This window comes from Canariomyces notabilis, assembly GCF_033297395.1.
Source record: "Canariomyces notabilis strain CBS 508.74 unplaced genomic scaffold N656scaffold_7, whole genome shotgun sequence".
Lineage (NCBI taxonomy): Eukaryota > Fungi > Ascomycota > Sordariomycetes > Sordariales > Chaetomiaceae > Canariomyces > Canariomyces notabilis.
Genome location: NW_027041829.1, coordinates 150,396 through 171,964, shown reverse-complemented (window position 1 = coordinate 171,964; position 21,569 = coordinate 150,396). Strand labels below are relative to the sequence as shown.

Sequence of the window (21,569 nt, the reverse complement as noted above, 5' to 3'; positions counted from 1 at the left end):
TCAAAACCTAGGTCAAAGATAACCCGAAGGTAACGTTATGTGATTGTGACCAAGAAGAACTGAAGACCGCCAAGGTCACATTTGGGTTGACGGTCTTCATTATCATCTCCTCGCCAGCGCTACCTTGTGCCTCAAGGCCCAAAGTCAAAGACACCGTGTGCCCAAAGTATCCTGAGGCACAGCAACCGCAAGAATCGTCCAAAGGCCATGTTTCCAATCAGTCAGGCCACAAAGGCTTCGATAAGTTCAATACGCCAGTGCAGATACATATGTGGCTCGCTCGGTGTGATGCTCAGCGAACTGCCCTGCGCACCGTGTATCCCCGAGACAATAGTAGAAACCCGAGTACTGTATGTACATACATATAAGGAGTTGATTCCTATCGTCGTCATGACGATCAACACTCGTAGACTTTTCAAGGCTGCTCATCAAGCTTTCAGAAGGATTCTCACGTGTGGATCAGGTTACATGTATGCCCACATATTCGTATGTTTCTCCGGATGGGCATTTTCAATAAAATGCACAACCTGGACAAAGACCGCTGCGCGAAATTACAAATCCCGGCCTAGAATTACAGCGCAAAGGGCATCCCATCGAACGATGCTTCCAAACCCTCGGACCCCTCGCCCACACTCCTGGGACGCTATGCTCGTAGCTGATTGGAAGACGCGCCGCAACGCCATGACCGTGTCCATGGATCCAGGAAGGATTCCTTGTTCACTCCTCCCCGCGACGGACGAAAGGCCTAACTTTAGCTGGCATGATTTTCGAGTATGGGAGCAAAGCCGTTACAGGACCTGCACAGTTGATCATCTGCATCTTGCCATCTACCAATCGCTCTGTAATGTGAGAAGCATGAAGACAAGGGACCGGATTGTTTGGTAGACATTTAGGTGAGCACAGATAACGTTAGCTGTCTTCCTGCAGGTTGGGGGCCCTGCCACATCCACCAAAGTCCTTGACAGATGCCTGGACGTGGCGGCTCGGTAGGTTGCCGAGAAGCTGCGGTGGCCGTGGGATAACACTTGACAAGTTCCCGAGCTACGTACCTAAACAGGAGAGGAGCTAAAGCAACAGGCGGTGACAGATGGTGCAGGTATGAAAGTATCTCGGGCGTTTTCGATAAAGCGTCTAATCAAGTATAGAACGTCTTACTATGGAAGTTATTGGTGGAGTTAAGCGAGCATGTCCCTGGACAGGTTGGAGGACAGTACTCCGTACGCCACCGACAGATGCCCGAATTTCATCTATCTCGAAGACTGAGGGGATCGACAGGCGCAGTCGCCATGCTTGGTAGGTAGTGAGTTCGTACCCAAACAGACCTTTACAGGTTCGCCTTTGGGGAACCGAACGATCTCAGTATCGTAAGCCGTACTTCGTAAACAATGTCCTATTGTACTTTATGTAGTAGTGTAGTAAGTGCAGTTATCAGCATGACGGCGCCAATGCGGCGAATGGCCTCCCTGTTCGCAGGGATGAACCTACACGTGGTGAAAAGGGCTGCCCGCGAGAGTCTGGAAGGTGTCGATAGCATGGGGAATTCATCAAGCTCCAATTGCAAATCCCAGGGCCTCGCTTTTGGGAAGCCGAGGGAGCCGTGCGCTCTCTCCTAGGTCCTTTGCGGACCCCAGCACCATGTCGCCCACGCCAGTATCGCCCTGCCCCCATTGGTCCCCACTCCTCACAATTTCCCAGCCTTCTGCGCAACGAGCTTCCATTTCCCAGTCCTAGTTTTCCGCTCGACAAGAAGGTATCATCAGGTCGGTGCCTGGGCAATTTGCAGCGTTCGGAGGTTGGGCGATTCCCTTCCACTGACATCGACAAGGCGCCGAGTTACTCGGTAGGTAGCATGTTGCTGCCATCGTTACCCAAAAGGCAGCCCGCTTCTTATGCGTAAGGCAGCCCCTCTTTTATCCACCTCTAGTTGTAGCTTCATGCGCTAGTAGTTAACCGATCCCGAGGTCGTGGTCGCGGCGCGACAGCAAGGGAAGAAAGTGCCATGGATGAAAAGCATGGGCATGGCATGGCATGGCATGGCGCGGCATGGCCTTGCCTTGAGTCCCCATCCAAATTCGGACGAGCGGTGCCGCGGTCGGGTCGGTCGGTCGGTATTGAGGTAGTTTGTACAGCCTACCAGCAGGGTACTTGTCGAGGGAGTGTGCTACGCGCAACCAGGGCACGGTGCGGAATCTGATCCCTGGTTTCGAGGGCGCCGCGACGCCGGGTGGGCACAAAAGTTGGGGTTGCATGGGCTGGCGTGCTGTCGCTCCATGGCGGTCCACGGTGCCAGTCAATGCTCACGTTATCCTCGGGTACTTCGTACTCACATATGACCTATGTAGCGTGCCGTATGGTTGATGTAGCCGTGGTCTTGTGCATTGGATTCATCAGCCGAGCTGTCACATTTGCTCACCCATCAGACATGCAAAAGTAAGAAAAGGCGGATTTGTAGACAAGACTAGGTCCGACTTCCCCACAGTAAGCGTTTGCCGCTTGGCGATAGCGCACTTGCTCACTCGAAGGCACTCGAGCGTCGCGTTTCTACCCCACATCACGACGTTGCACACGCTCGTTGCGTTGATCCGAGTCTGTCTTGGCCAAGACCATGCATTCACCATTGTCAGCTTGACCTGGGCGCCACACCAGCACGGCTTGGGGTCGAGCATTGGATCGCACACTGAGCGCGTTTCTCCGCCGCCTCGTCGGTTGCAGGCGATGGAAATAACTAACTTCAGAGATCAAACTGACCTCATTCTGTGCGACACATACAGACCACTTAGATCTGTCGCAGTGCGTCTCTACCTCGAGCACCGTCATTGGGTGTTGGTTAGGCCAGGCAGTCGCGGACTGCGACCTGATCGTTTGTAAGGAACCTGCAACCGTTTCGTTAACGTAGGTATGTATATAGTGCATGTAGCTTACCTTCGGCACCTTGCCGGCTCTTTTTCTCTCGCCCGAGCAAACCAAACGGACTACGCGGCACAAAAACGGGCAACCAGGAAAAGGCGAATTAGACAACAGCTTCAAAAAGCAAACCAACCAACAGTCCCCCAAGACCTCTTCACGTCGTGTCGAGGCAACCGTCCCCTTAAGTGAATTATCAGACAGCCCATTCGCCGAGAATATCGAGCAACTGTGTGCGTGGGTGTGTGTGCTAACTAGCGCTCCTAGGTTGCTAGCCAGAATCCCGCTTTCCTCGTTGAAAAGGAGGAAGACCGAGCGAGAGTTGATGAGGGGAGACTCCGGACCGAGCAAAGCAATCCTGACCCACCCGTTTGACCACTTCGAACCCACTCCTACCTTAGCTCTCCAACACCCTGGTACAGCCCAGGGTCCTTGAGACGTGCTTGACAGGGTTGATGACTGGAGTCTGGAGCTCACAATTTTGTTTTTTTCTTCCCTTTCTTCCATTCACTTTTCGAAGAAGGGCTCCAAACAATTGATCGGACCCCTCCCTCACCTTTGCCCCCGTTGACCGTCTTTTGCGGCCGGTCCGTGTTGGAACTTGGGAACCTTGTTGCAGCGCTCGGCTGGTCTCGCACACGCCAGATACAGCTCCCAGCTCCCCAGCTACCCAGCTCCCAGGTTGTGCGTGTAATCTGATACGCGCGCCTCTATAACTATACGCCGTACATACCACCACAGGAGACAAGGAGCCGCCCCGTCCTTGCACGACACTGCTTGCCGGCCTGCCGGATAACGTTACCTAACTACCTTACCTACCTAGTACACTACCTACCTCACTTGCCTGCCTGTGTTATTGAAATCCTTGAACCAGGACTTAGCAGGCCAGTCTCTTCACGCCCTCCCCACTCTCGCCTCACCTCACCCGACCGTTGCTGCCCAACTGTTGGTTCCGCCCGGTGCGGCAAGAGTGTTTCCAGCTTTCTTTTCGGGACGCGGTGCTTCTGCGCCCCAGGTACGGAGTAAGTACGTACATGCATACACATACATCATACATACAAGGCTCAGGCTCAAGCTCAGGCTCAAGCTCTCAGCCGAGGCGACTATGTCTCCCTGCTGACGGCTCATTCATCATTGCGCAGTCCACCGCCTGTTTTGTATAGGTTATGAAGCTGCCGTCTCTCCTCACTGAGCTCTAACCCTGCAACTACACACTAGACGTGTAGACGCTTGTTCTAAAGCCCTAGAGGAGCCCCTCTGAACTTTGAAGGGACACTCTCGGTCACGGGGCCCGCTGCCTCTCGGCTGGCTCCCTGGCCCTTTGACCCCCCAGGCAGGGCTTCGCTCCCCGCTTGTATTCCATGCTGCCACGGCCAAAGCTCCTGTCCATGGGGTCATTGCTCCCGGTCTCCTTTTGCCTGACCCTGCTTGCCTCTGGCCACCGCTCCCTGCCTGGTTCAACCTTCATGTACTGCATACTTATATAAGAGGCCCCAGCCATGGACCCAGGGCCGCCAGACTCCAAACGACCCCGTCTGTCGACTGGCCCGGCATGGTCAGCAGGCGGTTCGCATCACGGAGTGTCTCTGCTCCATCCCACTCCCTCCCCCACGGCTGGCCAGCTGCCTCTCCATCATCCCCCACCGTCGGCCCAGTATCAACAACCCTCACCCCTTCCCTTTTCCCGTCCTCCAGGCCCCGGAGACCCTCACCAGCCGCCGCCTCCGCCTCCACCGCCTCCTCCCCCGCCTGTTCAGACGCCCATCGACGACCGACGGCACCATGAGCCCGACAGGTTTCCGCCCATGCAAGAACACAGGCAACCTCCGCAGTCCCCCGCCCACCCGCCTTATCCGGGCTATCCACCCAGGGAGCCTTTGATCAAGACGGATCCTTCCGACGACACATTACCCCAGCTTCGCAGGCCGCTTTCGACCGGCACCGCCAAAGATAGCATGACGCCCGTGACGCCACATTCCGCCCTTCCACCCCATTCCCAAGCCTATGGAGATGACAAGCGCCATTTGAGTTTCGACAACGGCCCGCAACTGCCCATGTACAGCCGGCAACCGAGCTATGGGCCTCAGACGCCATTGCCCCACGCCCAACCCTACGACTACGGGCAGCCCTATGGAACCCCCCATGGCGAGCTTCCGTATCCGATCCAGGTCACCGCCGCCAGCGGGAAGCGCAAGGCGCAAAGGGCATCGCAGGTTTGTCCCAATCTTCGGATCTTGGAAAACGCGGCATGGGTTCCAGGAAGCAGCCGCTGACATTGGGTTACACAGGCCTGTGACAATTGCCGACAGCTCAAGGCTAAGTGTGATGAGCTGAAACCTTGCAAGAGTTGCAAGGACAAGAAAGTCGAATGCAAGTATCGGGAGGCTGTCCCCAAACAGTAAGTTTTCCTCGACGCCGGAGCTAGTGGAGCGTCTAGGGTAGCCACTGATACTTCGAGACAGACAAGACAAGATCGCGGCAGACATCTTGGAGACTCTCGTACTGCTTCGGGACGAGTTTAGCGCGTTCAACAACCGCATAAGCAAGCTTGAACATGCGGTGAAGCGCATCGCGCCGGCGGCTGACATCCAGCCGGAGCCGATGCAGGATGTCGACGACCGGCCAGGGTCGGCCGAGTCGGCAGCGCCTGTCCCGGAAGAAGCTGACCCATCATCACCAGGAGACGCGGCAGCGGGGACACAGGCACCCATTGATTCTAACGAGGCCCGCCTGATCACGCGCAGCATGGAGGACGAGGTAGAGGTAGAGCCCGGGCCCTTTGTGCGACCCGGTGTCCCGTCTATCCCACCCAACCACACGACCTTGGCGGCCTTCTTGCTCAAGTGGCGGCCGATCGAGCGCCTGGTCCGGCCCTACCTGGAAGCCGAGAATGTCAAGTACGTGGATGAATTTCCGATTCGCCAGGAAGAGAGACGCGGCCTCCTCCGAGTCTGGGGCCGAGGCGAGGGTTTGGACAGCAGTCGCAGTGACAGGGAGGCCCTCCGCGATCTGGGCGTCATGGAAATCCGGGATGACTACTCGGACACGGGGGCTCCCTCGCCCGCCGACTGCTGGGGCGCTATTGGCAGCTCGCCCGGCCCCTTTGACGGCAAGGGCGTTTACGGGGTCCAAACGCCCGATTTTAGCGAGAGCGTCGTGTGGAAATACGTGAACAGCTTCCAGGAAAACATCCAGAACATGCATCCGCTCATAATCCCCCGTGAGCTCAACGCCATGGTGAAGCTGTTTTTGGACAGCGTCCAGCAGAGCATGAACAGGCAATCCGGGGGCGCCCCACTTGCCAAGTTTGCGGTCTCGTCCGCGCAGCCCGAAACTGGATTCAAGAGGAAGCGGTCTCCAGCGCCCGAAGGCGCCGAGCTGCCACCGGTGGTGTCCAAGTCTCCTAGGCCTATGTTTCAACGGTCCATCAACAATGCGCTCGTTCTGTTAGTGCTCGCTTTGGGAAAGATTTGTTCCGTTAAGGACAAGATCCCCGATGTGGTGCCCGTCAGTGACGTCTCACAGGGGTCGCCCTTGGCGCGGAACGGGTACCCGGCATCTCCTGTCCAGGGGTCGCCTCCGTCGCAAACGTCACATTCCCAATCCGTCAGCCTCCCGTCTCCCAAGGACGGTACTGACCGGTCCCGTCCCAGCAGACGATCTTCGTTTCAAGGGGGAGGTCCATCGGTCAAGCCAGGAACGTCTCTGAAGAGGAATCTGGATGTGATTCCGGGGTTGGACTACTTTGCCTATGCCACCGATATCATGGGAGGCCAACTGGCCGGGACCAGTCTTCGACATATTTACGCCTACATACTCGCTGGGCTGTATCATGGCCAGTTGGGCAGGGTCCTGGAAAGCTATGCTTACATCAAAGAGGCTGGCTGGGCGTTGCAGGTCAAAATGCGACCGTGAGCCTTCCCTCTTCCGTCTGTTGATGTTTTCGACAAGCTAATTGCAACGCAAACAGGAGCGTGGACCGGTTCAGAAAGATGACCGCCGTGACTGAGAAAGCTGACAACCAGCTCATCTTTGCCTTTTGGACATGTCTGCAGCTAGAAAGGTTGGTTGGATCTCAATCGACGATGCGTGCATTCTTGACGTTACCCGGAACTCGGAGCTGACACTCAAGCAAAATCTAGCGACATCATCGCCGAGCTTCCATTGCCCCAGTCGCACATCCTGGCCTTCGAGGACATGATGCCATATCCCAACATCAACCTCGCCCAACAACTTGGTTTCGACGGCCATGTTCTCCGAAGCTACCTGGCACAGCTGTACCTGCGCAAGAGCTTGAACCAGATACATGGAATGCTCTACAACCCCGAGAACCCGATCCCCCTGCAGGCGTCGTCCGGGCAGCCAGGCGGCAACATCATCGAGTACATCCAGGACTCACTGGATATGCGCTTCGTGCCGCCGGAATTCAAGTTCAACCATGACGATCCGCCCGCAAAAGACCTCCTGTCTGCCAGACTCCGCGCCAAGTACTGGGGTGCGCAAGTAATCACCTACCGGCCGTTTGTCCGCCAAATACTCGAGTTCAACTACAACAAGCTCATGGCGGGCGAGAGTCCCATGGTCGCCGGATCCGGCGGCATCCGCTCAGGCGTTTCGGTGCCCGCCATTGCGCCCGACGCGAGCGACATCCCCCCGCAGGTGATTGAGTATGCGGCAAAGGGCATCCAAGCGTTGATCGAGAGCACACGGGCGTTCCACGGTGTCCCGGACAAGCGGTATATCATCACGAACGTGTTTGGAACGGCGCATGCGTAAGTGTATCCACGCACTTCAGGAAATGGAACTGTAAAACTAATGTGCGCGCGCTTAACTCGCAGGCAATGGGGCAATCTTCTCACCCTCTCGGCCGTCTTCAAGGATCCCACGTTACAGGATTTTGTCGACGAAAAGACGCTCAGGGAGCTGTTTTCCAGGACGATTGCCTTCTTTCGGATCATTGCTCATCCCACCAGCGCCCTGCACATCGACCTGCGTATCCTCGAGGGCCTGGAACACGAGCTGTGGGGGAAACACGGGGGCAGTGGCAGCAGTACGGCGACGGACCATCCCACCGGGTCCAGTTTCTCGAGCACCACCAGCGGAGGAGGGGGAGGAGGAACCGGCAGTGGTAGCGGTGCTGGACGGAATATCCCGCCCGTACCGCCTTTGAACCCGCCGGGCGGCACAACGGGGCCCATGGATAGTGGTGGTGGTGGTGGTGGTGGTGGGGGAATGATGAACATGGGCGCGGGACGGCCTCCACCCCTCCAAGGATCGATGCCCCTTTCCGACGCCGTCCATGCCGCTGTCGCGGGCGCGGGCGGCGGCCTGCCGCCGATGCAGCACCCGCCTCCGCCTGTTGCATAGCCTCTTGTCTACTCTTATGTCTGGTTTTTCTCCCAGGAGAGGTTGCGGAACATTTTCTTTCCCAGCGGCGTTCCTCGGAGTTGACGGTGAAGGGAGTTCCCCGGTAACCCTGCTCAAGCAGCCTTCTTTCCGTTCTTGCTTTTGCATGCAAGATTTAGGTGGGGTCTAGGAGGTGGCGAGGGGTGTGGTTTGGTGTTAGAGTCGATGGGGAGAGGGAGGCCTTCGACCTTGTTACTGCCTACACATTATGGGTTTGTTTGCATGCATGCACCTAACCTCGTCCCATCTTCGGTCTGGGAATTTTGGGGGTCACTGTTTGAGCATTTGCATTGGCCTGCCTAGCGCTGTCTTTTCTTCCAAAATTTTCTTTTTCCCGCCTTTCCCCCCTCCGACGAGTAACGTGCCTTACTTGGAGCGAGCGATCGAGCGGACGACTGCGGCGGAGATACCACTACTATTACTCCTACTCCTACTACGATGTGTGAAACGTGTCTACGGGTTTTGGTCTGGTCTGGTCAGGTCGGGTCGGTCACACTCTTGTTTTTTGTCTCCATCTGGACGGCGGCGGCGGCAATCTGATGTTCTAAGCACACGTACAGTACCACATCACCAGATACCTTGCCTTACTTTAGCTGAGGGTTTTCTTCCTCGCACTGGCTTTATTCTTTCTTAATGCAGGGGTGCGGCTTGTTCAAAAGGCTTTTGCTAATAAACCTTACGGGTGGATACATATACCGTTCTTATTCTACTTGACATACTACCCTGTAACCAACCCTCTGTAACTAGATACCTTATCTGCACCTCATCATGTCTCGGGCATCTTCATCACGGTCCCATCCATACCCGCTAGAAATAATGAATGGCCTGGTTCAGCTTGTCAGGGTGCAGAGTGCTTGCTCGGTGTTGCATGGGCTCGGCCACTATACTAGGAATCAAGGCACTGTTGAATCCATGTACTACGGATTGCTATTCTCTAGACTGGGGTTTTTACGGCTCATGTCATGTCATCATCTGACATTTTTCCTTCTGTATCTTACTCGTGAGGTTGTGGAGGAGGTAAGGACCTGAAAAGGAGCAAGGAGTCGTGGGAGGACATGCCCGAGATACCACAAATACAATACACTACTAGAGCAGTTCGTCCTGCATGTATCATCCATGATGTATACGTGTGGCCTGTCTGAGGGCAAGAATGGACGCAGTTTTATGTATCACGAGATACTGATAGGCAATGTAGTAAGGCTGAACTGCCCCAAGAATAGCACGTACGCCATGCCATGTCAAATCCATACTTCCCTCTGGGGCCAGGCAACATACCATGACCACAAGCATCTCGGTAGGCATTGTATGTATGTATGTAATCGTGAATCCGTAGCATGGCACAGCCCGGCCGCCATTTTCTGTGTCATGATTTATAAAACGAAGCAAGTCCTGGTCGCTGGACATGCGTACTATCTGTCTTGTCTATCTATGTGTGGTTGTTTGCTCCCTGCTACCACCCCTCGAACCCCCTCCCCCTTTCACACCCCAATCCAAACTTCCTCCCTAGCCCGACCTTCCTCACTCACTCAATACTCACAAAAGAACCACAACAAGACACAACCAGCCGTCCGGGTAGGCCGCCTCGCGCATCAGCTCCTCGAGCGGGGCCCGGAACGGCACCGGCCCGCCGTGGAGAATGACATTGGCCAGGATGGGATCCCGGCTGCTTGGGAAGAGGTCTGGGAGAAGGGTCTTGAGTGCCGCGCCGAGCGTCTGCGGAGCCCCTTTTTTCCGACGCGCCGCGCCGCGCCGCGGTCGTGTTGTTAGTACAAACAACAGACCAAGCAAAATCAGACCAAACCGCTACTGTTTTGGGGGACGGAAATGGGGGGCGGAAAGGGTGGGCGGAAAGGGGGTTTAAAGAATGGGTCGTGATGACGGAAGAGAAAGAAGGGGGGGAAGAAGAGATAAACGTACTGTTGGGTAACCGTGGCGGGATCAAGGTTTGCACGACTTTGAAGGAGCCCGGCGTGGACCCGTTGCCATCCGTGTCCTTAGGCGAGGAAGGGATGTAGATGCGGATGGGGACGTTTTTGAGCGGGGTGGGTGGGTTGAGGAGACGGTTGTTGATCTTGCTGAAGGAGGCATAGTCGTCTTGTCCAGCACGTCAGTTCATGGTTCACCCAGTAATAAACCATATTACCAGAAAGAAAACTCACTATCCTGAACGGCATTCCACAACGCGGTACTATGCTCCTTGGACAAGCTCATGATCTGCTTTGCATTCCCATTACGGACAAAATCCGCCTCCTTGGCCGAGTTGGTGAACGTGTCGCCAATGTCCCACTGCGGGCCATCAGCAACAACCAGACGCCAGGGCAGCGCCGGCTGGTACAGGTCGACCAGCAGGCCCACGGCGAGATTGCGCAGGTGGACCTCCTCGTGGTGGAAGCTCGAGCACGTCTCGCCGTTATAGTAGGCCGTCAGACGCGGGATCAGCAGCGCGAGGTAGCTGAAGCGCGGCACCGAGACCAGGAAAGGGTTGTTGGGCTGAGATATGTGCGTGATGTGCAGCGGCACCTGCAGGCTCCAGAGCGTCTGCGGAAGAAACGGCGTGGCGGCGGCGGTGGCGGCGTCGGAGCCGGAGCCGGTGCCGGCCTTGTCGTCGCCGGCAAGCCGAGAGCCGCGGCGGGCAGGGGACGGCGAGGGGGACGGCGATGGCGAGGGCGATGCCATCTCTCCCCCTGTTTAACTATTTGTGCTATCTCTGGATCTCTTCGACTCCCTCACTCCTTCACTCAGTCTCTTATTCTCTCAGTCTTTTTTCACCAATGCAATCTCCCCTGTGGTTTGTGGCTCCCCATTTGTTGGCCTCGTCATGCTGATGCCGTGGTCATGACCGCCAGCCGCGGCGGTTGCAACTTGCATGCAGCCTCGCCTTGTCCCTCAAACCCTGGGTAATCCTGGGCCAATCCAGGAGATGCGCGGCAGCCGCCTGACCAGGCCAGCAAACTTAACGGTAACGGTATGTATGGCTCGTCTTGCTGCAGACGATGCTGGCCTCTCGGTTCAGTGCAGATGCGGGGTAGCTTCCTGAGGTTGGCGTGGCGTGGGCGGGAACGAGGGAGGGGATTTTGAGACTGGCGCGCTGTGTTACAGTGACGGCGGGGTTTCTTGGCCTGCGCATTGTTGGGCTTGGGGGCCTCGGAGGGGGGAAAACTTACACCGTGCCACAACACTGTGCTCCTCTGTACCGTCCAAGTAGAACGACAAGCTTCTGAGCCAATACCATTTTGATCGCAGACTCACCACAAACACGGCAAGAACCAGACAGGACACCGCATTACCCCCTTCACTCACCTGAAGAAGTTAAGGTAAGCTAGCTCAGCTTATCCGATCTCCAGCTGCACGGCTCGAGACTATGCCCACCTAATCACCGCACTGCTGCCACGGTACTGTTGCCACGGTACTCCTGCCAAGTGCAAACCAGCTCCCCTTCTCTAAGTCTCAACCATCACATCACCTATCCCATCCAGCCCCCCCCACACACACCAGCACCTTCAAACTACCACTTCGGGAACGACGGGTCAGCCACCGAACAAACTTGAGATGACAGCTCGTGTCAGCACTTGGCATGTCCCAAAGCTCTCCGGTGACCCTAACAATACGGTACAACGGGGTTCGGATATACTTGGCACAATTTCCCTTACCAACTTTCCAAACCTCCCGGAATCGCAACAGGAGCCCTGCCGCACCTCCCTTTCCACGTGGCACCCGCTCACAACCGGCTTCGCTTGCTTAACATAGCACTGGCACACTCGTCTAGGCAGACCGTTTTGAAAGGCTCGAGGAAGGGTACAGTACCTACCTAGTGTAGGACTTCAAGTTAAGGGACTGGTTCTGGACGTTTCATGTCCGAAGCGTAGCTGTATAGTAGCTACATACATGACATACATACATGACATACATGCACACTTGCACACATACATAACTATCCCATCTATCCCATGCCCTTCGGAGATCGGACACAGAGACAAACCGCAGTACCGCACACTTAACCGCTGACAGACAGACTCCCCATGACATTGGCCTGTGATGACTCTATGTATGTATTGTACAGTACAATACAAGGCTATCAAGTAGAAAACCCACTCGCTGATGGGAACTTGGTTCACTACTCCTGGTGTACTGTCCCGAGCAACTCATCAATCCATATCCCTTCCATCAAAGAGTCAATTGTCCAAGGTATATACATAGGTATGCCGAAATCACGCCGGATGACAGATGACAGATGACGGATGACAGGACAGCCTTCCCCCCTCCCGGGGTCAAATCAAGACGCCACGCACCACACCTACCGTACTGAATCAGCAAGGTAGGTTACACCAGAAAGAGATGTTGGCTTACTGACGCGACCCAATTCATCATCCCAAACCAAGCCAGGCAAGTCCCGTAACGTTAGTCACATCACACTCGGAGTTTATGTCCGGGACAGTACGGAGTAAGGTCAGCGGTAGATGAGCGAAGCGATGCTGTGCGACACACCACACACACAACACACACACCCTCCACAACACACACTCACTCATACACTCAGACACTTTGCACAATGCCCTCCCTCCGGAGCCTCCCTCGTCTGACAGTCGGTCGTCGCCTCCTGTCAGTTTTCGGCCCGTCCTTGTCTGCCGCACCCTTTCGGGACTTCGGTAAGCTGTGCCCGCGAAGCCTGCCCAGATTGTGCAACACAGTCCTACATACACGTTAGGAAACGGAGGGCTGACGTTGCCCGTGGACATCTCCGACTGTGTAACAGCACAGGGCTGATCGGTTAAACCGTTTGAGAATTAAGACGTCCATCCAATCCAGGGGTAACAACCTCATGTAAAATATTGTACATAATAGATGTAGTACTGTACCAACGGTTGTCGTCCCTTCAACTACCTTACCTAGGTCAGCCAGGCTGTCAACACAGGCAGGCCGCTATAACAGCAACTCATACAAACAGGTGTTTTTCTGACGATTCTTGAGCACCACAGCAAGCACAGCAAGCACAAAAGATCAAAAGCAGCGCATATCAACGAGCAGAGCAGAAAGCCGGAACTAAAAACCTGTAATTTTCAAGACTCAAAAAAAGCCTCCCAATGGTATCATAATCAAAGCCGAGTTAACCAAGAAGGCCAGACATCGCGCTTCCGAAAAAAGGGACCAGGAGTCGAAATGAAGTTGGCCGTATGTGGAAGAAAACGGGAATGAAGAAAGATAAGATGATAGAACAAAGAAAAAAAGGGCCAAAAAGGGGGAGGGGTTAATGGATTTTCTGCAGTTCAACCCGCCCAAAGGTTAAGAGAAACCAAAAGAGAAAAAGGGGACCAAGAGAAGAAAGAAAAAGAACCCCCCCAAGAAACATAAACATGCTGTCATCCAGCCCTCCCCTGTCTCTGTCTGTCATGAGAGCAAATCCAAGGCCCAAGCTATGCCCGTGGTATGAACCAAACAGACCAAAAAGTGTCAAACTTTGTACAAGAAACGGCTCAACAATGTAAATCCAATCCAACCCATACCAAATGTCTTCACCATCTCGCATCACAACAACCCGTCCCAGCACCCGCGGGACACCCAACACCCTCCCTCCCTCACAAGCCATTCCTCGCCGAGACACTAGCCTTCCTCCGCCTCCCAAACACTCTCGAAAGGCCATTGGCTTCTCCATCCTGCTCCGGCGGGCCTCCCGCAAACTGGTTCGGCACGCCACCAGCAGCCGACATGCCGGGCGGGGGGCCCGAGTGCTTCAAAAACTCGGCCAGATCCGACGTTGCGCGGGACGGGACCGCGATCGCATCACGCGGCTCAAACTTCTTCATGGGTACGCGCCCCGCCGCCGCTGCTGCCGCCGCGGGACGCCCTTCTCCGCCACCGCCGCCCATCATCATCGCTGCCGCCTTGGACGAGGTTCTCGGCGGGCCATACTGGTCCATCCCGGCAGGTATGCTCACTTGGATGGGAATGTGGCCACCTCTGGCACCGCTGGCACGACTGCTCACACTTCTCGACTCACCCGGGACCTGCGCTGATGCCTTTGGACTTGCGGGTGTACCCAAGCCCAAACCTGTCGCCTGCCCGCTGTCGCGTCTGGTGAGTCTGGACATGAGACTGGGGGCGCTCGCCTTCTTCTTGGGCTTGTTGCGTGTCTGCGCTATGTTGAAGGGCTGCACAGGCGGCTCCGGCGGTGGCTTATAGTTGTTCAAAAAGTCAATAAGACTCTCCTCCTTCGCCTGGCCGCGCTTGTTGGGCTGCGGCATCTGCATATCACCGCTTTCGTCGAGCTCTTCGTCGCTGACATCGATGGCGTAGGGGTCGCGAACGCGCCGCGTCTTGCGTGTCGGCATCGGCATATCGGCATCGGGGCCATCGCTGGCGAACGTCTTGTGCCGTGCGAGAAGAGCACTGTGAGAATTGATCGACGAGTGGAGAGAAGGCGGCACCGAATAGTCGGTGACGTTGGTGGAGGCTTGGCTACTCCTGACTTCAACGTCGCGCAATTGAGCATCCACAGCTTTGCCACCAACTGCGCCAGCCAGCTGATCCGAGTCCATCGTGGTCCGAAATGGAGCAACAGCCCTTGGAATCCGTGGATTACCTGGGGTGCTTGGCGGCCCGCGTCGGATGAAGTCAATCAAATCCGAATTGTCATCCTTGTAGTCGATGGTTGCACCGCGGGCCTGGAGCTTTGGCCGATTGGGATTGCTGGTCGTCGACGATCGGCCTGCCTCGGAGCTGGGTTTCGACGCATGGTTGGCGTTCCGTTGGCCAATCGCACCTGGCTGAGGCTGCGGGTTGGAAGAAGGGGCTTGGCCACCGTTGGGACCGGTCGAGCGGATGAACTCGGCGAGATCGTTCAACGATTCTCGAGGCAACCTGGCATCTCTCGGTTGAGGGCCATTGGCAGCCCGAGGTTTTGATGGCAATGGGGGAGTAGAGCGTGGCACAACGCCGCCATGCTTGCCTGTGCCAGAAGTGACATTTCTGTTGCCATGATGCGCGTCAGTAACTGGATGTGACCCGGACCCCGAGGGTCGGTGCGCTGATGGCGCCATCCTAAAGTCGTTTGGCCTAGCACCCGACGACGAACGGGAGCGGACTCCATTCTGACGAGCCTCTTCGCTTTTTCGCGTCTTGACAGAAACAACCGGGCTTCCAGGAGCAGCCTGTCTTACGGCCTGAGACCGCGACAAGAGTGGCATGTCAGTCATGTAACGAGACCACATAATACCTCATTGGGGAAAAGAGTTAGACTTACGTCAATGTCGCGCATGTTTTCGGGAGTCAAGGTGTACTGAATGGTTTGGTCGCTTTGGATAAGTTCCTCAAAGTCCCGCACGACATCAATACGCGCCTGCATGCCATCCTCTGAAGTTCGTACGGCTTTTAGCTTGGTCGACGATGGGGAGCCAGACGGATGCTGCTGCCGAGTCTGCCCGGTCGCCGGCTCATGGGACTTGTACGGCGACGGAGCGGATGGGCTACGGGCACGGGAACGCTCCACAGACACTTGGCCAATCATGGCCGGCTGGCGTTGAGCGGAGATATTGGCAGCGGGTTGTCGCCCAGCATTTCGTTCGGGAACAGGTGGGGGGTGGCCTAATCGATGTCTCTGAGCCAACGTCAAAACCTGATCTTGGATCTGTCTCCCTTCTGGCAGGACCGGCATCGACTCGATGAAAAAGGTACCGCTCATAGTCGAGGCGGTTGATGCCGGAGATGCCGTCGCAGGCAATATGGTCACCTTGGTCACAGGCTTAGGAGGGGTCAATGGCGCCTGAATACGATCGACACCGTTCACAGTCACTGACCCGGCCTCTTGAGCAGTAGCCTCGACCAGCTGACGCCGCTTCTCGGATACCGGCTCCGGAATAGTAGGCAAGCCGGACTCCGTCTGGCTTGTAGGAGTAGTCGGGGTAATGGGTGACACAGAATAATCGTTGTCCGCTGCTTCTTCGATTTCCGAGATGGACTCTCTCGCTGCCAAGCCGTTTCTGCTACCGTGATCCACAGCCAGCTTGCCACCTGAGGTGCTGTCTGAAGAGTGCCGTGACCGATCCTCAGCAGCATGAGAGGGCCCTACATCGCTGATATGAGACGGGCTTGCTTGGCGGATCGGCTCAGCAACGACTACGGAGCTGCGTTGCGAGCCCATGGCAGGGCTGCGGGGGCTGGTAACGTCGATCAAGCGTGCGGAATGGATACTCGGAGTCCTGGCTGGCAAGCTGGTGTTGATAGCACTGGGCTTACCCTGATCGGAAGACGCGCCAGAGGGACTTCTGCCTAAGATGGAAACCCTTGACGATCTGATAATTCGTGGCTCTTCCACAGATACCTCGTCATCAACGTCTTCTTCCATCTCATCATCTGTGTCGTCAGCAAGGCTAGTCACACCTTCACCAGAGCCCTGATGATCGTCGGAAAACGCCTGTCTGCCTTCTTCACTTGCATCTGAAGCCGCGGCCGAACGCGCGTCGGGTATCTCAGAGCCCTCAGCGTCCCCGGCAGCCAACGCCATCTGTTGCTGAGGGCTGGGAGGTGAGACGTATGGCGTACGTGCAGGTGCGGGAAGTGAATTTGGGCGCTTCTTGACGGTTAGAGGAGTGAATGACTGAGCTGATGCGGGCGCCGTTAGCAGCTCTTGCGCGCCGCTCAGTATCATCAAGCTCTTTGGACGGGAAGGCCCGGCATCCTGCCCAGCGTCATCCCCATCGGCCTCGTCATCGCTGCAGGCTGCAAGCCCAGGCACTTCAATCTCGGCAACGTCGTTCGGTCCCAATGGCAGCGGAATACCTGCAGCAATCATGAACTCATCCAAAACCTCCTCAGCCATTTGCTCGTCTTGAGCGCCTGTCGTTCTGTTGTCCATCTCGGTGTCGGGTTCAGGTACGGTGGATGGAACGGCAAGTTCTGCAGCGACGCTGGGGGAGCGCATATGGCCCATAACGCCGCGCATCGAGTCTATGGAGTAGGATCGCGCCAAACGATCGGTGGACCCCAATCCAGGGGTTCGGATCTTTTTCTTCCAAGTTCTCCACAGGCGACCCAGGGTCCGGTCGAGCGCGACTCGCTCCATATCAAGCTCCTCCACAATGACCCTATCGGCGACATCCGTGGGGCTCCGCGCGCCTTCCTTGAGCTCTTTCTCGTACTTCAACCGCATTCGGTGATATGCGGCTTGGCCTGCAATAATTAGGGCCTGTTCACCCATGAATTCCAGTATGGATGTCAAGAAGATGGCGACGGCGGGCGACACGGCCTCGGAGATGCGCTCGTCAAGTCCGCTGTCAAGGTGGCCCTGTTCCATATAGTAGTCTTCGTCTTCTTCCTCCATGTCTCCGAGGGATGAGTAGACCATGCAACGCAGGCGAGTTCGCTTCCAGGCCAATTCCAGGTCCCAATCAGCGGGCGAGCCGGCATCTCCTGCCGGCATCTGTGCATCTTCGTCGTCCCCACCGAGATACTCTCTCAGCTCCTCATCTGCCTGATTGATGGCATCTTTGGCGAGCTTCGGCTTCAAGACTTCGGTCACGGCCGGGCGGAGTGCCGAGAGGGTGGTGGAGCGGGCGACGGAGAGGAAGTTGAAGAGCAGCTGGTCCAGAAAGTTGTTGACTAGCTGCAACGCAGCGGGCGACACAGCAGCCGTCTCGCCCGACGGTTCAATTCCATGCTGGTCGTACCAGGTCTCGGCGTGACTGTCGTGATCGTTGGTGACGATTTGGGAGGCGGCAGAGGCGGCGATGAAGGCCGCTTCGGGTGACACGGCCAGCGGAGGCGACATCAGGCTGTGCGAGACAGTCGACGGCCGGTCGCTGGATAAGCTTTGTGTTCTCGACCGCGACGGCATCCTGTGCAGAGGAGAGGCCAGAGCAGACGAGGGGCGGGACGTGATTGAGTCTATAGAGGAAACCATGGCGGCAGAGATGCCGGGTTGCCCAGCGTAATTCCCGAGTGCAGGTCCCCCGTTACTTTCGTGCAGCTTTAGGTGCAGGGGATGTCACCCAATCCGGACACCCTCGGTAGGTGGCAGGGCGGCGGCAGCGCGGCGCATCCGAAATCCACTCCCTTCCGACGTACAGACCAGTCGAATGCGGGTGGCCGATCGGACAGGTGGCGAGAGGGGGCGGTGTGTAGCAGCTTACTGCGTCGTTGCTCGGAGGTCTAGGCAGCGGCACTCCAACGAGATCTCACCAGGGCTGCGGAAGAAATCTAGAAAGCAACTCTGTGTTAGTCGATTCGCTGGGAATTTGCGTGTGGGTGTGGCGTAGTTGAAACAGAAGACGACGCTGGAAGCACAACAGAAGAGGCAGGCGAAAGCCACCCCTCATAACGTTCGTAGATGTGTCTCGACAATGGCTGCGGGCAAGTGGCACATGTCCAATGCATTCATTGCGTTGCGCATTTCATGCTTCCCGAAACACGGCCGGGAGAAGTCAAGAAAAAATAACCAATTCACGTAGAAGGAAACGCAGGGTGCCAAGATTGTCAGCAATCGCAACCTCCTCGGGGCAAAGATGTAAAGCCATTGCCTGCGACTAGGCAACGGGTGAGGCAAGCACCCGTGAGGAAGAAGCGGTAAATCTTTGGGGAACGGCAGCACACGACAGTGATACAGTACTGGCCCGAGCCGGGTTCTTGTATGTAGGCAGGAGTCGCGACGGAACGGTTCCATTCGCAATGGGTAATGGATCGCGAAAACATCGGATCGGACGCACCTGGCAGGGCGAATCCCTATTGTCGGGACCCGGCGGTTCGGTGCAGTCAAGCCAAGAAAACGGCGGGAGACAGTGGATGAGGCAGCGACGGCTTTTGACTCAATTCCCCTCCTCTGCTTGGTGCAGGAATGGGTTAATGAGTATCGTGCTCGACGGGTGTTGCTCAAGGACGAATTGTCTCGACACCGCTTCTACATAAGCCGGGTTATGTAACTTTAACGTTGGGCGCTAGGGGCACAGCAGTCTCGATTCAGGGGAGCGTTGTGGTCGGTCCGACAAACTTGGCGGCGCCCTGCTGTGAGGGATGCTGGAGTCGATATTCTTGCCGAAGGGTTGAACTTGGGAGAGAATCCAAGCCAAAATCCGCTCCGGGTGGCATCGATGGTTTTGCTGCTTTTTCTCAAAACCCGAGACGCGTCTCTTCCGTCTCCCCGTCTCCCGAACTGCAGAGCTTTGCTTCATCTCCACGAGCCTCCGAGAGAATGCTCGGTTAGGGGGCCAGGGTCCATCATGATTTGATTGACACCCCACACTGCAGACGGGATTGGTCTAGCGGGGAGAAAGGGGCACCCTTCCCCGGTTGTTTGAGCAGCCTGCCACGGGCGATCCCTTCCCATGCGTTACTTAGCACATGGGCCCCTGGCGTGTGCATCATGTCGAGTTGATCGGTGGAAAATGTGGCTGCAGAATTGCGATGGACATGCAGAACACTTCCAATAGATTGGAAGTATGTCTTGCTTCTGGGTGAAAACAAAAAGAAGTTCGCTCCACAGGCCACGCAGTACTAGTACACGAGAAGGGGCATACCTACCTGAATTCTTGGGTTATGGGGCGCACCGCCGCACTAGAAGGTCGTCTACGGAGTATTGCTCTGTGTTTCACTCATCTAGGATCGCGGGTTACCTACCCCTTTGAGCTCTTCCCTTCGCTGGTCGATGATATCTTCTAGTTGCGGCCCCAAGGTGTTCCCAAAGAAATTTCAGCTAGAGACAATTGATCCATTGGGATAACGTTGATATCCCTAATTCCCTGCAGCTAACCATATGTATGTATACACTAATAGCGAGCTAGTGCAAGGAGTGCAGGTGTGACCGAACAGACCCTTTCTCGGCAAGGGCTCCTGAACATGTAGGGTCTGAAACTGGGCTTACTGGGAAAGAAAGACTGCTTCTGAATTCTGAAGCGGACGTAATTAGGCCCCAAGTTCAAAATTGATCGTGGTTTTTCGCATTTACGATAGGAGCCTGATCGATTCGGTCACTGCTCATTTGGTGTGATTTTCCCATTTATATCGGGGAAAACGAAAGGAGCAAACCAGATCTGATCAAGAAATCCCTGTCTCCAACCTCGGAACTTGCCGGCCAGTCATGGATTATTAGATGGTAGTGCCGACGACGAGACTACGTAGGTACGTACGGAGTACACCACATAGACTGACATGCAGCGAGAGGCAGACCACCGGCTTGCTTGCTTCCGCTCTAGGGAGAGTTGATTCTATGCAAATCCCGCCGTGATTGACGTGCTGCAGGAGCCATGATGGGAAGTTGTGGTCGACGGGCGATAGGTTGAAGAATTGAAGCTTGTGAGATCGGACGAGTCCTTGCCGCGACATCAGACATCCTCTCATAGGGGGGAAGAGTAACATCAGTCTCATAGCAAGTCCTGGTCTTTTTGTCAGCTATGTCTTGGGGCGATTGGCAGTGATGTCGTCCTTGCCCAACCGGAAGGTTTTGCTATTTTAGGGGTTTATCCGGACACCATTTAACCAACCTGATCGACAGTTGTGTACTGCGAATCCCGATAAGCTCAAGAGTCAAAAGGCCAGTCCGAGATGGCTGGCTGGCTGGTAACGTACCTAGGGTTCACGCCTAGCAGCTTGGAAATCTTCATCATCCAAAACAATATTGTTTCGGAGCTTGGCTATCTCCAGCCAAGTTGGATGCGTTACTCCGTAGGACACACAACTTGAATGCCGTTTCCGGATCCTCCCACCCCTTTTCGTTCCCTTTGAGTAACCTGCTATTCTTTGACGTTCTGCTGAGACTCAGCACAAAATGTAGTCTTACCAGATCTTTCTAGATTCCCTGGCGGGTAGGATTGACGGGATGGTTGAGGTGACTTTTGAGATGCTGTGATCGAGAGAGTTGCGGATTCGGTGGGAAGCGGGGGCTATATTTTCGTTGCCCCTGATCGCTGCGAAGTGCGATCCCCTAGTTTCCCATCTAAGTGCTGCTTACTACTTGCTAGTCTGTATGTAGTAAGATCGGTTCCCAATCACAACAGCACCCGGACCATAGATGAGGGGGGCAGGAACACTACAGGACAGCCACATAGCAGTGTCCTATCCGGAAAGCAAAGCATAAAGAAGCACACACAGATCTGATCAAGGTCAATAGCATTGTTGGGCACTCGAACGCAGGATCAGGGAGATACCAAGCGGGGCGATTTGATCCCGTGTGTTTAGCACTGGTCTGCATGGTAGTCAGGAGGCGCGGCAAGGCGGGATATATGAGGATATCCAGTCGCACCGGCCCAAGGTAGGTCCGTCATCCCCTCATACTGCCC

At 55.8% G+C, this 21,569-nt stretch overlaps 6 protein-coding genes across 6 annotated transcripts; 1 reads left to right on the top strand and 5 right to left on the bottom strand.

Annotated features, from left to right (window-relative positions):
- Window positions 1-2,224: 2,224 nt before the first annotated feature.
- Window positions 2,225-3,878, bottom strand: N656DRAFT_594792 (uncharacterized protein). Its single transcript, XM_064810225.1, has one exon. The coding sequence runs from the start codon at window positions 3,409-3,411 to the stop codon at window positions 2,542-2,544; it is 870 nt and encodes a 289-aa protein (XP_064671282.1). The 5' UTR covers window positions 3,412-3,878; the 3' UTR covers window positions 2,225-2,541.
- Window positions 3,879-4,403: 525 nt separating this feature from the next.
- Window positions 4,404-8,271, top strand: N656DRAFT_707229 (uncharacterized protein; the record flags this gene model as incomplete). The annotated part of the gene is made up of 6 exons (XM_064811412.1): window positions 4,404-5,117; window positions 5,193-5,302; window positions 5,367-6,815; window positions 6,875-6,967; window positions 7,047-7,676; window positions 7,743-8,271. 6 exons carry the CDS (start codon window positions 4,404-4,406, stop codon window positions 8,269-8,271), a joined length of 3,525 nt encoding a protein of 1,174 aa, XP_064671281.1.
- A 1,281-nt stretch (window positions 8,272-9,552) lies between these two features.
- N656DRAFT_750667 (uncharacterized protein) lies at window positions 9,553-11,347 on the bottom strand. Its single transcript, XM_064812998.1, has 3 exons — window positions 10,470-11,347; window positions 10,228-10,404; window positions 9,553-10,034 (listed from the first exon to the last, which is right to left on the bottom strand). The coding sequence occupies exons 1-3, from the start codon at window positions 10,984-10,986 to the stop codon at window positions 9,844-9,846; spliced, it is 885 nt and encodes a 294-aa protein (XP_064671280.1). The 5' UTR covers window positions 10,987-11,347; the 3' UTR covers window positions 9,553-9,843.
- A 1,158-nt stretch (window positions 11,348-12,505) lies between these two features.
- Window positions 12,506-13,089, bottom strand: N656DRAFT_594520 (uncharacterized protein). The gene has a single exon (XM_064810224.1). The coding sequence runs from the start codon at window positions 13,044-13,046 to the stop codon at window positions 12,675-12,677; it is 372 nt and encodes a 123-aa protein (XP_064671279.1). The 5' UTR covers window positions 13,047-13,089; the 3' UTR covers window positions 12,506-12,674.
- A 794-nt stretch (window positions 13,090-13,883) lies between these two features.
- On the bottom strand, window positions 13,884-18,202 carry N656DRAFT_767438 (uncharacterized protein; the record flags this gene model as incomplete). The annotated part of the gene is made up of 2 exons (XM_064813557.1): window positions 13,884-15,467; window positions 15,548-18,202. The coding sequence occupies 2 exons, from the start codon at window positions 18,200-18,202 to the stop codon at window positions 13,884-13,886; spliced, it is 4,239 nt and encodes a 1,412-aa protein (XP_064671278.1).
- Window positions 18,203-18,351: 149 nt separating this feature from the next.
- On the bottom strand, window positions 18,352-19,096 carry N656DRAFT_594518 (uncharacterized protein). The gene is made up of 2 exons (XM_064810223.1): window positions 18,611-19,096; window positions 18,352-18,498 (listed from the first exon to the last, which is right to left on the bottom strand). The coding sequence occupies exon 1, from the start codon at window positions 18,959-18,961 to the stop codon at window positions 18,614-18,616; it is 348 nt and encodes a 115-aa protein (XP_064671277.1). The 5' UTR covers window positions 18,962-19,096; the 3' UTR covers window positions 18,352-18,498; window positions 18,611-18,613.
- Window positions 19,097-21,569: the final 2,473 nt, after the last annotated feature.